Source organism: Mus caroli, chromosome 11, assembly GCF_900094665.2.
Source record: "Mus caroli chromosome 11, CAROLI_EIJ_v1.1, whole genome shotgun sequence".
Lineage (NCBI taxonomy): Eukaryota > Metazoa > Chordata > Mammalia > Rodentia > Muridae > Mus > Mus caroli.
In genome coordinates this window covers 72,782,954-72,796,811 of record NC_034580.1, presented here as the reverse complement: position 1 = coordinate 72,796,811, position 13,858 = coordinate 72,782,954, and the positions used below count along the sequence as shown (strand labels likewise).

Genomic DNA, 13,858 nt, shown 5'->3' with positions numbered 1-13,858 from the left:
TGCTGCCAAAGTTTGATCAAAAAGTCACCTCTGGAGTGACTAGTTTGAGAAGGGGTTGGGGACAGGACATAAACAAGCTGCCAGCCCCACTCACCTCAACACAAATGTGGGAGGCTCTGTCCTCCTTAACCAGCCTTTTCACCCACTATCGCAAGTGACCTGGCGAGGCTCTGGGACTGCGTGACATTGGCCACACCGACCAAGGTGGTTCTTCCATGTCCCCATCAGAATCCCACCTCTGCCCCGGCCCGGGACCACCCTGGACTTCCCCTGAGCCTGCAAGGAGAGGCAGGGAAACTTGTGGCCAGGAGGGAAGGGGCCTTTTATTTCCTTACATCAATCAGGTCCACAGGGAGAGCACAGCCCGATGAGTACAAAGCAATGGCAGAAGGGAAGGGGGATGGCAAACGGGTCCAGCACCAGGTACTGCCTTTGGGCCCCAGATCCGGTGGAAAGGTCGGATGAGCCTTATGGTAAATAACCGAGAAGTAACAGAGGACCACTTGTTGCTGGGTCTGGGGTGAGTGTGCGGGGACAGGGTTATGAGCAGAAGAAAGATGACAAAGGGTTAGGACTCCAGTCTGATAAACAGACCAAAACATCTACCTTCCACTGTGCCCACCACAGGTCCTCAGCGCCGAATGGGCGGCCCCGCTATAATACGGTCAGGGGCAGGCAGTGCTGGAAGCCGCGGGTGGGTGCAGGTGGAAGAGATCAGCTCTTGAATAACTGCTCATTGCACTTAATACTCTAAGGAGGCTGGCTCGGTCCAAGCCAGAAGCACCCAGCTGCCATTCTCCCCACCCTGCCTCCAAAGAACCAGCCCCCCCCCCCCCCCCCCCCCCCCCCCCCCCCCCCCCCCCCCCCCGGCTCTGCTCACCGCTGTCCCCTGGCAGCAGGCTGCAGGAGAAAAGGGCCTCTGGAGAAGTGAAGATGGAGGGGAGATTCCCAAGGCATCCCACAGGTCCCAGCTGCAGCGGCAGCCCCTCCCACTCTCAGGGATGCAGCTGCATGGAGGTTTGGGTATTTAAATTAAACAGTAAAAAGACAGCAGGCACTGAGAAGAGAAAGCCCTCACCCCAGCAGAGGGGAGGCATCACTGCTCCCTCCTGACTCTTTCCCATGGGGCCCAGCGACTTCGAGCGGTCCAGCAGGTAACCTATCCACCATCCCTGAGCAGGAGGCTGAGATGGAGGTCCACCACCGGCTCCATGGAGTGCCAGGCCACCTGACATGGTCCATAGTGGCCCAGAGCGGGAGCTAAGAGCATGGCGTTCAGAGGCAAGAGCAGAAGTTCTCTTTGGAGACTCTGCTTCCCCCACCTCTGCCGCGTGGAGCTGTCAGACGCCCACAGCCTGGAAAGTCCCCCTGACAGAAAGCCGAGGTGTTTTCCATGCAGATCGGCAGTCAGGTGGGGGCAGTGGTACCCCTCTATCCTGGGAGAGGCTGTGGGGTGGGAGAGCCATGAGCCATCCCAGGCTATGCATTGGTCTCTGTCAGCTTGGCCTCTGTGTCGCTGTCACTCAGATAGCTGTGGGAGAACCGGGGTCTGGAGATGCTGTCCACAGGATCGTGCTCATCATCCGATGGGTCAGGGGCCAGTGGCTTCCAGTGGCTGGTTGGGCTGCAGGGAGAGAGGGACAGGGTCAGGGCCAAAGAACACTTCTACTCTGGGCCACGGAGCTCTGCTCAAGCACTCTAAGACCCAAATGCTCCAGGGTCCAAAGGAGCACAGAGTTTGCAGTTGGTAAGCTTTTCAGACTATCATGATGGGAAGGCTGGTGGCAGCAAGGGCCAGGCTTCCATGAGCCTAAGAAGTGCATTCCTGTCTCCTTCCCCTGAGAAGCTTGGACTGAGTCCTGAGGGAGGAACCCTGGGACTCGGAGTTTTCAACTCCCTTGCTCCCATACAAGCAGTCCACAGAGCACACGGATGAAGGTTTGAGGCAGGTGACTACTTGACTACAACCTGTCCAAGGAGGAAACTCACAGGTAGATTACTCCTGGCAGGACCCCAGGTCTGATCTATTTCCCCTAATCAGGGTTTCCCTGGGCCTGGAAGACTTCAGTCCTTGACCATGGCATCCTCTACTGGAAAAGGAACGGAGGCTCGGGACAGAGGCTGGCAGGACCTGTTTGAGGATGGGCCAATGGGAGGGGTCCTTAACATCTCCTTGGCATCTTCAATCGGGTCCCTGGCTCTGGAAGGCTGTCCCTCCAAAGATATGAAGAAGTATGATCCCCTGGAGGGAGAAGGACTGTAACATCCAACAGAGCAGACAGGACTACATTCTCTGGCTCCATCCATTCTCATTCTTTCCCAGAGCCTCCTCCTGTCCCCACTGTCCTTAAGCCCATGCAGTACAGTCTAATGTCCCTGGAGAAGACACAGCCCAACACAGCATTACCTCTACTGGTTCCCTGGCCCCAGCTTTGTACCTGGGGGTGCCTGTGTTCCAAGAGACAAGGGATACAGGTCCTGGTGACCTCCTACTTGGACAAGGTGAGTGTCAACAATTGCTAGGTCTTGCCGGGCGTGGTGGCGCACGCCTTTAATCCCAGCACTCGGGAGGCAGAGGCAGGCGGATTTCTGAGTTCGAGGCCAGCCTGGTCTACAAAGTGAGTGCCAGGACAGCCAGGGCTACACAGAGAAACCCTGTCTCGAAAAACCAAAAAAAAAAAAAAAAAAAAACAATTGCTAGGTCTACTATATTCTGAACTAGAAACCTGAGAGTGCCCCTTTACTGGTCCTTTTAAAGTAAGATGAGGAGCTGGAGAGATGGCTCAGTGGTTAAGAACATTGACTGCTTTTTCGAAGGTCCTGAGTTCAAATCCCAGCAACCACATGGTGGCTCACAACCATCAATACAGCTATATAAAATAAATAAATAAATCTTTAAAGTAAGATGAGGGAGCAGACAGCAGTTTAGGTTTCCCTGGAGGTGGCAGTGGAGGTGCAGAGGTAAAGGTTCCACCAAAAGTCCTCCTGTCGGACGCACTGCCCGAGCCCCTTGGATGACCCTTTGGGGTCACATATCAAATATCCTGCATATCAGATATTGACATTACGATTCATAACAGTAGCAACATTACAGTTATGAAGCAGCAGTGAAATAATGTTATGTTTGGGGTCATCCTAACATGAGAAACTGTATTAAGGGTCGCAGCATTAGGAAGGCTGAGAACTACTACCTTGGACTCACTGTTCTGTCTTATTCCTCCAGTATCGCATAATGAAAGAGCTGCCTCAAATGGAAGAAGGAAGCACCTTGCCCAAGGTCACAGCCAACACCTAAACCTGAACTGAACCTCAGCCTTCGAGCACTCCTGCCACTAGATTAGACAAGAAGAAAACAAGACCAAACCTAACGTCTCCTGCCGGCCGGGGAGCAGCTAGGGTATGTAAAGACAGGTCTCCGTGTCCCTGGCGGAAGGGAAGAGTCTGGGAAAATATATGCTCAATTATGCAAAATGGCTCAGCAACGGGGCAGTCTGGTTAATAGTTATCGTATTTCTCATGAATGAATTACCATTTTTAAAGGAATCAGAATAGCACAAAACACACTTAATACAAACTAGACTGAACATAAATGAGTCTTATTCTGATGGGCCAGAAGCACTTAAGGCCTCACAGCATCTCCAGGACAAAATTATAAAGCTCAGTACTAACTATGTAACACAGAAAAAAATGGAGGTCATTAGCCTTGGGCTTGTTTGGATCCTGAATTAGTGGGGGCTGCTTGTTTTCTTAACATGGAATTTCCGTACCCCCTGTGCTAAAGGTTTGCTTTCTAGCTAAGGAATGCCTGGCTTTGAGGACACACAGTGGGGTTATTCTGTGAACAGAGGGCATGAGCAGATGCCCTGGGCTGGGGGTCTGGGTATAAATGGGGCACAGCCCTATGATGCTTCCATCCTTCATCTCTTCTCACAGACTCCATTCCCACATTCCAGATGCCCAGATAAACAGCGGTCAGGTTGCTCTAAAGACACCTCGGAGAAGCAGAGACAACCAAGCATGTGGCAAACCCTGTCTTTCACTCTTCCCTGGGCTGAGGAGCTGCAAGACCCCTTGCAATCTTTCTTGAGCTCTCTCTGGCCGGTCTCCATATCTGCTTTTACTGCTACCACCATCAGTAGGGCCAACAGCAGGCAGCTCCCTGTCCCCAGAGCAGGAGTCGGGGCTGGCAATTGGAACATTTTAACTAAATTGTTTAAAAAGCTTTCCTTCCCCACAAGCCGGTGTCTCCTGCTCTGTGCTGTCACAAACAATTTGATACACAAGCTAATGCCTGCTGGGAAAGCCCAGGGTGACAACACTGTATTTTGTGTTTTGGAATTCTTCACAGATCCTTAACCCTAGGTGGGGCTCTACCCCACCTTCTGCCTTTGCACGGCATCCCTCACTGCCTACCCCACACACTTCACGGAAGTAGGGCAGGCTCTAGTTGAGACCACTTTACCATCACTAACTCCAAGTCTCATAGTGGCACAGTACAGGGTTTCGGGACCAGTTGGCTCTTTTCCGTAGACAAAGGCAACTGAACTGTGGGTGAGAGGGGGGCTGCAGAAACAGGGCTTTCTGTCTTAATCACTGTGAAATATGACTGGACGCTAGAGGGATTCAGGTACAGTCTGCTCGTCACTGGTCAGTCTGGGATTGCTCAGCAAGGCAATTGCTTCCTTCTGGGAAGAGCTACAGAGGCGCCTGGTCTTCTTTGTGTCTACACCTCCTCTTCCACCCACCAAACTGACTCAACCTGGGGTGCAGGGTCTTTAGCAAGGCTAAACCTTTAGGAGACTAAAATCATTGACCAAATATTTTGACTCCTATCTTTCCTCCCAATGGAACTAACAAAGGCCACAGACTCCCTGCTCTCCCTTGAGTACCCTGAAACCGTGGAGGGGGGCGGTGTGCAGGGGCAGGGGAAGCAACAGAGCAGCGCGGAGACCAAGGAGTGGTCTAGCTTGGGCCGGAGCAGCCATAAGCCAGGGCTGGATCCAAGCTCCATCTCCATATACTCCCACTTCTCAGTCACTTCCCCTCTGTGCCTCCCGGTTCCAGACGGACAAAAGCCAACTTCCCCTTTCACCAGATGCCCCATGGCACAAGCATGCAACAGGTGTATTAGTTCACATCTGGGAAACAAATGTGGGACCCCAGGTGGGGTTGTGCCTTCTGGGAAGCAGCAAGCATGTCCGTGTGCTGAAAATGCTTCCCACCATCTCACAACAGGGGTGACTCAAAATGTCACCGCCCACCAGGGAAACTGGCAACAATGGGGTTCCAGTGATTCAGGCTCTGCCTCTCTCTGTTGAAGGTGTGGGCACAGGGTCTGACTGTTACATCTCCTCCCCACGTCCCCATATCCCCACGGGGAGAGGAGCTGGGGGAGGCAGGAGAGCAGGGAGGGGGCTGTCACTCAGCAACTGCTAATTTCTATTCATTAGAACTCTACAAGATGAGCAGAGCTGAGGTGACGCCCACACGTGGGCCGAGTGTGGGTAGGAGGGCTGGGGAGGCGGCAGGTGTCTCCTGGGTCTACTGTAGGGTGTGGCTCCGTGTAGGCTGCAGCTCCAGATCCATGCTAGGGAGGTAGCTAGCACAGGGGAGAGCAGAGAGCAAAGTGCCTCATCAGAGTTCACAGCCGAGGTATCCCATCAGCTAGGATCCTTTTCTGGGTCCATTCTGTTGCATGGACGCTCTGATGTGGGTGTCAGTGACACGGTGACATGTATACGTCAGCTACATGCTCTGCATGTAGCCTATGGAGAGCCAGTTAAGGTTAAAGGTAAAACAGACCCCATTAGCTCCTGGTAGCCTTACGTGCCAGTTGTGTATCTTAATCTCTCTGAACCCTAACTTTTTATGAAAAAGAACTGATCGGACGTTTGTTATGATGTTATAGGGAAGATTAGTTCCAAAAACACAGCCTGGGAGGCTCAGGGTGAGGTGGGAGCTCTCATCCAACATCAGCAAAGTCAGCTGACTGGGCTCAGAGCTCATGTGGGAGCAAGGAGGCTCTCTGAGGCCCAAGAGGTTGTAGGGGAGCCTGAGGTGGTGTTTGGAGGGGCGGGGAGCACGTTAGTTCACAAAGGGTGGGACACACCATGCTGCACTCCACACCAGGCCAGGCCAGGCGTCACCTACTGCGCTAGTCACTCTCTGGTCGGTACAGGTACCGCATCATCAGGCTGTCAACCTCTTTCTTTCGCTGCTTCTCTTCCTTCTTTGACCGTCTTGGAGTTTGCCCCGCTTCCTCGACGTCTGTGGTTGGGCCCTTTTTCACACTGGAGCGGCTATGGCCGGAGACGGTGGAGCCACTGGATGATGACGAGGACTCAGATTCACTCTCTGTTTTCTTTCTTCTTGATTTGGATTTCTTCTTGCTCTTCCGAGAGCGCCCTTTCCGCCGCCGCTTGTGCGCAGAGGAACCTTCTGAGCTGGAGGAGCTCGAGCTGGAGCTGGAGCTGGGGCTGGGGCTGCTCCGTTTGCTCCTATGCTTGCTCCGGCTTTTGCGGCCACTGCGGGAAGAGACATCTGCGGCAGAGGCAGAGCGGCGGATGCTGCTGCCCCTCTCTGGGTGCTCCAACTGTGCGCTCCGGGCACTTTGGATGCTCTTCCGGTCATCATCCTCAGAGTCAGGCTCCAGCCTGCTCCGCTGGAACGGCACAGGCTTGTAGCTCAAGACCTCGTTAATGGCAGCCTCCAGGTCTGGATCAAGGTAGGAGTGGCGGCTGACAGGTCGGACGCTGGAGCCCTCAGTGACAGAGGCTGAGGCTGAGGAAGAGCCTCGTGGCTGGGGTGGCACAGACAGGCTCCGGGCCAGTGATGGATGGCTGAACTGTGAGTGTGCCTCACTGAGGGCCATGCTGGCTCCATCATCCCACTCATCCAGGCAGCTCTGGCCGAGGGATAGCCTGGAGTCAGGGCTCTCCCGACCCAGGCCTGAGGCCCGGTTCCAGGAAGGGCTTATGGCGCTTGACAAGCTATCGAGCCTGGATGTGCTACGGCGGCGGGAGCTGGGTGAGCCTGACAGTGAGAAGCTCAGCGAGGAGCGAGCCCTATCCTCCCCGGAGCCACGTGTGGCTGAGGAGGCTCGGCTGACTGGGGCAGAGACTGTTGAGGATCTGTCAAAGTCTGAGCCCCAGCGCTTCTCCAGACCCCGGCCAGGGCGGCTCCCAACCCCTGAGAAGATGGAGCTACAATCGTCCAGCTCCTCGCACCTCCTGCCCTGGGCCTGGTCAGGTTCCTCCCTGGGGCCCCCACGGGCCTTCCTGGGCGGCCTTTCAGGGGAGGTGGCACGCTCACTCAGGGTGGTGAGGAGCGAGTCCTGGTCTCCAGTGCCCCCGATGGAGTCCTTCAGGGTGAGCCTCTTGCGGTAGCTGAGGGAGCTGAGTACAGAGGAGGGTCTCTCCTCTGGCCCCTTGCCCTCCTTAGGGAGGCTGTTGAGAGCCGTCCTGAGTGGGAAGGGAGGCCCAGGAGAAGAGACCCAGAGCGAGTGAACGACAGGAGAATGGGGAATGGGGAGGAGGAGGAGGAGGAGGAAGAGGAGGAAGAGAGAGAGAGAGAGAGAGAGAGAGAGAGAGAGAGAGAGAGAGAGAGAGAGAGAATATTAACAAAAATAAAGACACGGGGGAGGGAGGAAGGAGGAGAAACCGGCACAGCCCTGGCAGAGCCGTAGCAAGAGCATCCAAGGAAATGAAGCAAAATAATTTGCGTCAGTGAAAATAGCTTCATGGAGAATGTCATGTAAATTAGACTATTGTTCTATTTCATCACTTTTCCCCCTCTAAAACGTTTAGTTCAATTTATTTCATTGTCAACTACCTGGAGCCTTGTGCCACACTGTGGTGAACGGCAGTGGGGCGGGGACGCACCATTATCTGCAATAACAAAATGTTGTTTGGTCGAATAAATTAAACCAATTACAGGGGGCCGCTGGGTACCAGTGGTGAGGGGCTGGACTTGGGGGAAGGGGTCTGGGGTGGTTGGAAAAGAAGGAGAGAGATCACTTTTCCTATCCAGCCTGTCTCTGGAGAGGTGGGGAAGGCAGCAAGGAACTCTGTGTGTGGATGTGTGTGTGTGGGGGTGCAGGGACTAGGCCAGCGATGGACCCAAAGTGGGAGCCCTGGCTTCTAGAAGCAGCTGACTGTGTGATCAGGTTATGATCGGCCAGAAAACAGGAGAGCAAACCCCCAGGCCTCCGAGACTAGCAGGCAGCCCTGAGGGTGGGCACTGAGGAGCACAGAAGGAGGAGAGAGCAAGGAGAGAAGGGAGGAAGCACACTGGCTCTCTGGGAATGGATGGGTGGCCGCTCTATGGAGGCCAGAGAGCCAAAGCTGACCAGGGTTGTCTGTGCAGGCCTCTAGGACTCAGAATCCCCAGTGCCCCAACCAAGTCTCGATTTCAAAGGTACCAACAGTTAGATGGTTGCTGACCCAGTAGGTGGGATGTGGTTAAGCCTACACAGGCGCCCACACCCAAACACGGGACAGTTCTGTGTGCTTTCCACAGGCCAGGAGAGAGCACTCGTGGCCTGAGGGTTGCACCCTTGGTGCCGTGACACTGTCTACCCATGACCGGTGGCTGAGGTGACCTCTCCTCCCTGCTGGAGGCCTAGTGCTCACCTGGAACTCTTCAAGCTGCCATCGTCAGAAGGTGCCTTAGAAGGTCCCTTGTTCTTTGACAACCAGGACTTGACCCCGTCGACCCGGTCCTCCAGCTCTGAGTCCACATCTGAGTCCCCCTCACTGTTAGGGCGAGGAGCACAAAGGGTAGGCAAGACTGGGCAAGTGAGAATCACTCACTGGCCGGGATGGAGAGCAAGAAGGGGGCAGGGCGCATCTTGGGCCAGGTTGGGGTGCAGGTGGCATGCGCATCAGTGAGTCGGGGAGAAGAGAAAGGTTAGAGTGAGCACGCCACCCACAAGGTGCCCATCCCCTCGCTCGGCAGACCACACTGTGTGACAGTCACTAAGAAGATCCTGAGGAGAATGGGGGCACCAACTGTTCCAACCCAGTTATGAGTGACAAGCTACTCAGCTGGCCGACTAGATGAAAAGGATAGGCAGGCCATCCACTTAGCCATTCTAGCCTAATGGCTCCCGGTTAAAAAGAAGTCTCGGGCTGACAAGATGATTCAGTGCATAACGGCACTTGCCACAAAGCAAGATGGCTTGAGTTCAATCCCTAGGAGCCATATGATGTTCTCTAACTTCCACACATGCGCTGAAGCACACTCATATCCACCCACATACATGTATCCACATACACATATACATTCATACGTGTATGTGTGTGTGTATGTGTGTGTGTGTGTGTGTATGTGTGCATGCCTCAGACTGTGGCTACAACTACCACCACTTTCTGTCTTCATTATAAAAGCCGGGTTGCTAGACATAGGACAGAAACAGGTCCTATGACCTCATGACCTACCACATGACCTCAGGTTGACTTGAACCTGGGTCTCCTCATCCCTCCCTCAGGCAACCGCCAGTCCCTGCTCCCCACTGCCATTGCTGGATAGGCTGACCCTCAGGACCTGCAAGAAAGCCTCAAAGAGTCTAATTTTGAGGCTAGAGTCATGGTGACCCCCCCATGAAGCAGCGGGGGCACGGAGATGGTTTCTGAGTGCAAGCGCTTTGCAAATTCTGCAAAATGTCTACTCCCTAAATTCCCCTGCTGTGGATAGGCTAAGATTTCTCCTTGATGTAAATTTCCTTTCATCTGTATCAACAAGAGCGGCCCTGGTCCTGAATTATATTCTTGAATAAATAGCCACACGGGCACACACATGTATGCACAGGCATGCACATGAGTGTGCGCATACACATATACACGCATCAGAGGAAACCACAGTTCTAGGGACCATGAGAGAGCCACGCACATGGGGAAGGGGAACAAAGAGGCATATTTTATGAGCTTCCGTCAAATACAGAATTATAACAGAGGCGAGGCCTGCCGATGCCCCGGGTAAACAGGAGTTTAGCAGGCAGCCCCCAAACCACTAATGCAAGCTCTGTGCCCATTCGAGCCTGGCAGATTTACTGTGGTGCATGGGTCCCATGGAACGCCAATACTACCTGATTTATACACCCGTGCAAAAAACCTCCCTCTGTAGCTTCAGAGCCTGTAATTTATCACCGCCGTTCATAACCATATTGATTGGCTTTAGAAAGGAGGTGCTGTATGCATCGCAAAATCTATGTCTACATGTTAAAAGTGTTTCTGTATAAATCTCCCTTAATACTGCACTGTTTACTGCTTTCATTAAGGTTATGGCAATAACAACTGTATCTCTAAGTAAATCGAAACATTATTTTTCTGCCCGCCTTAGCATGCTCGCTCGATAAGTTGGAGCTGCTGAGGACAGAGCCTCTCTGCTATCAGTGGAACCTGCTTAGAATTGCACGTTCTCATGCACCTGCTTTGAGTGCATGCTGGTGTGTGTGAGTGTGTGCGCTTGTGTGTGTGTGTGGGGGGGGTCTGTGTGCCTGACTATGCTTTAGAATATGATCTTCAATGCACACTTTATCAGCCCTCAGAGTTCCTTCTGCCCAAGAGTGGCAGGATGGAACACACTAGGGACAGATTGAGGCCCAGAATATGAATTTCATTCCTGACATTCAGAGTCGTCAGTGGTCTGAGAAGCTAGCATGCCTACCCTCACCTTCTGTTTAGTTGTAAGAATCCAGACAATGTTCAAGTTCTCTTCCTTAAATAATCAGGCCCGTAAACAAACTCCAGGGGCAGGCAGGCTCAGGGGGCAGTTGAAATTTTAAATGGTCGGAATTAAACCTCGCGTCAAATACAATTTATGTCCGGGCTCATGTGCTATTAGTTAACTGGGAGCCGAATCACGGGGGAACAAACAAACGGAGACAGAACGGCAGGGGATATTAATTGTGTGTGACAACCGGGCTCCAGCGGCCCTCTATCACTGTTACACACTATTACATTTATCATTAGCTCTCCTGGAGTCCTTTGCACGGCCGCCAGCCCATCCTGGCCAGGGGAGGAGGCCTGCCAGGCAGGAAATTCAGTGCCATGCTGAAAAAACAACTTCCAAAAGCAACCCTGTCGAACCTGACAGAGGATCAGCAAATCTGCCTGAAGCCTGCATATCTACACCATTTTCCAGCTCCCCCACCAGGAAGAGGGAACAGAGAAGGGCAGATGTCCTGAGTCTCCCACCACCTGACAGGCATACCAACACAGATGTGTGTTCTCTACCACCTCTGCCCGAGGTACCCCCAGGGAGCAAGTAAACACAACCCCGCTGTCTCCTCTCCCTACCAGGGCAGAGCTTAGCTGCCTGAATGCTTTCTCCAAAGGAGCAGCTGTGAGATGCCCCTCATCTGCCTAAGGAAGATAACAGACCTTAAACACAAAACACACATATCCGTCCCTTTCGGGCAGCTTGGGTTCCAAGAGCCCAAGGGTGTAGACTGATGTAGCCTGACTGCTCGACCTCCAGAGAGACAGGCCAGGGTGGTTGGCACACTTGGATCCCAGAGAGGAGAAGCTGGGACTTAGGCAATAAAGCCCCATCCTGGCTACCCGGGCTATGAGGATCAGTCTAGTCTTCTAGGAACACACTTCACTGCCAGCCGGTCCTTCCACCCCAGCCTAAGGACAGTCAGCAGTGTTAGCATGAGAGAGTGTGAGGAGGCTGTGTCTGCATGCAGCATGCGGCAGGGGCCCCTGGCAGGAAGCCCTGTGTTAGGGATAGTTAGACACCCATGGGGAGAGGCAAAGAGCACATGGCTCTGGTCCTCACAGTTTATTCTTTTTTTTCTGATATTTTGTCACCATGTCCTGCAAACTGGAAACAGAAAGAAAATAGTGGGCAAAGGGGCCACAAGAAGCCGACAGGGACATCCAGGGACATCCTGAGGAGTATCCCCATCCAAGGCTCCCCTTTCTTCAGTGAATGGCCATCTCTGGCTGGCTGAGATCAGGTACAAGGGAGCAACAGAATCCTCAGAACCAGGCCTCATTCACTGCCAGCACTCATCCCAAAGGAGCAAGGTTCCTGGGCTGCCTGCCCTGCCCTCCCCCGCCCTGCCCCGCCCCGCCCCACCCCACCCTGGGCATGGGAAGGGACCTGACCCTGAGGCAGGAAGTGGGGAGCCTCTGGGATCTACCTAAAGTTCCAGCCCCACCCCCACACTGCCTGCCCTCTGGATTTGTGGCTTTCTGTTCAGCCTAGGACTACAAATCTCTCTCGTTCTCCAAAACCATTCCCTGGGTGGGTTTTATGCGAGAAAATCTCTAGCACAAGTAACAAGGCACCACAGCCCTTAAATCTCTGCTCTCCCTAGAGTAGGGCAGGCGCCAACGGAAATGCAGCTAAACGGGGAGATAACTCACGGGGAACAGGCAACACCAGAGCTTGGTCTATGGGGGGCCTGGGAAGGAGAGCACAGGAGTAGAGGATGGTGGACACCCCCACCCCACCCCCCAACCACCTTTCCCACCTGGGTCTAGCACTGGCAAGATGATATGGTAGCTTGGTTGAGGGGTGTCAGGGGTTGCATGTCGCTTGGGGCCTGATTCTGCTGCTTGAGAGGGCCTGGGCCCTGCAGGAAATGCCACAGACTCCGCCCCTTACCTGTTGATGAGGTCCTCGTTCTCATCACTTTCCATCTCATCCTCAATGGCAGCTTGCAAGTCCCCAATGCGTTTGAACGCCAGCTTTAGGTCGGCTTGCAGGCTTTGGTTAGCGGCTTCCAGGCTCTCCAGGTCCATCTCCTAGGAGGGGGTTCTAGTGTACAGGAGGGCCACAATGTCCCCTAGCATCTTCGAAGGAGCCTGCAGCAAGTCACTCCCTGGCAGGCAGGAGCCACTCTGGTGCTCCTCTAAGCCTCCAAAGGCTTCTCTATTCAAGGGCTACTGGGTTGGCTGGCAGGGCTTGGCTTCACCTTGTGGGGTCACCCTGACTTGCCTGTCAGGACTGAACTGTCCCCTACCAGAACCCATGGTGAGGTAAGTATATACTTAATAGGACTTGGGGACTGAAATGACCCCACACAGCCCAGGGTGGGGTGGGTGTGTTCTTAGCAGGCCTCCAGCTTGGGACCTATGAAGAGCAGGACATTACCAGTTCATGTTTCTTGCGGCTAGCCTCGGCTTCCTTCCTGGCGAGCTCGCTCATCTCCTCCTTGGTGTCACGAAGCTGTCGCTGGAGCCTCTTGTTCTGCTCCTTCTCACGGTTCTCAGCTGCAGCGCGCTGGTCCCGTTCCTCAGTCAGCTTCTCCATAGTTTCTTTGAGCCGACTGGCCAGGCTCTGGGTGAGCAGGTTGAGAGGAAAGACCGGCAGGTAGGATGTCAGCCAGGTAGGATGTGGGCAGGGTCTGGACCAGGAAGTCTGGCCAAGCCCCAACTCAGCTATGGCTAAAGGATGCTAGAGGTTTACTTACGTTTAACCCACCTCCACCCCGTCTGTTCTGTCTTCCTGTGTGTGTGTGTGTAGGTTCTACATGAATGTAGAACAGAAGCCAGCCTAGGGCTGGGAGATGGCTCAGTGGTTAAGAGCACTGACTGCTCTTCCAGAGGTCATGAATTCAATTCCCAGCAACCACATGGTGGCTTACAACCATCTGTAATGAGATCTGATGCCCTAGTTTGGTGTGTCTGAAGACAGCTACAGAGTACACACACACACACACACACACACACACACATATAAAATCTTTTTTTAAAAAGTCAACCTGGAGCCAGGTGTGGTGGCGCATGCCTTTAATCACAGTACTTGGGAGGTAGAGGCAGGTGGATTTCTGAGTTCGAGGCCAGCCTGGTCTACAGAGTGAGTTCCAGGACAGCCAGGGCTACACAGAAAAACCCTGTCTCGAAAA

At 53.7% G+C, this 13,858-nt stretch overlaps 1 protein-coding gene across 18 annotated transcripts in view; it reads right to left on the bottom strand.

Annotated features, from left to right (window-relative positions):
* Nucleotides 1-869: 869 nt before the first annotated feature.
* The window catches only part of Myo18a (myosin XVIIIA), a 106,685-nt gene continuing 93,696 nt past the window's right edge, over nt 870-13,858 (bottom strand). For 9 of the 18 annotated variants that reach the window (XM_029484088.1, XM_029484089.1, XM_029484090.1 and 6 more), the window contains 6 exons: nt 13,105-13,290; nt 12,616-12,755; nt 11,782-11,826; nt 8,631-8,753; nt 6,151-7,460; nt 1,543-1,624 (listed from right to left, as the gene is read on the bottom strand). In XM_029484088.1, the coding sequence (XP_029339948.1) occupies nt 6,155-7,460; nt 8,631-8,753; nt 11,782-11,826; nt 12,616-12,755; nt 13,105-13,290 (1,800 nt within the window). In that variant the 3' untranslated portion in view covers nt 1,543-1,624; nt 6,151-6,154. Of the gene's footprint in view, nt 1,625-6,146; nt 7,461-8,630; nt 8,754-11,781; nt 11,827-12,615; nt 12,756-13,104; nt 13,291-13,858 lie in introns of all 18 variants that reach the window. The other 9 variants (XM_029484093.1, XM_029484095.1, XM_029484098.1 and 6 more) reach the window with 4 other exon arrangements.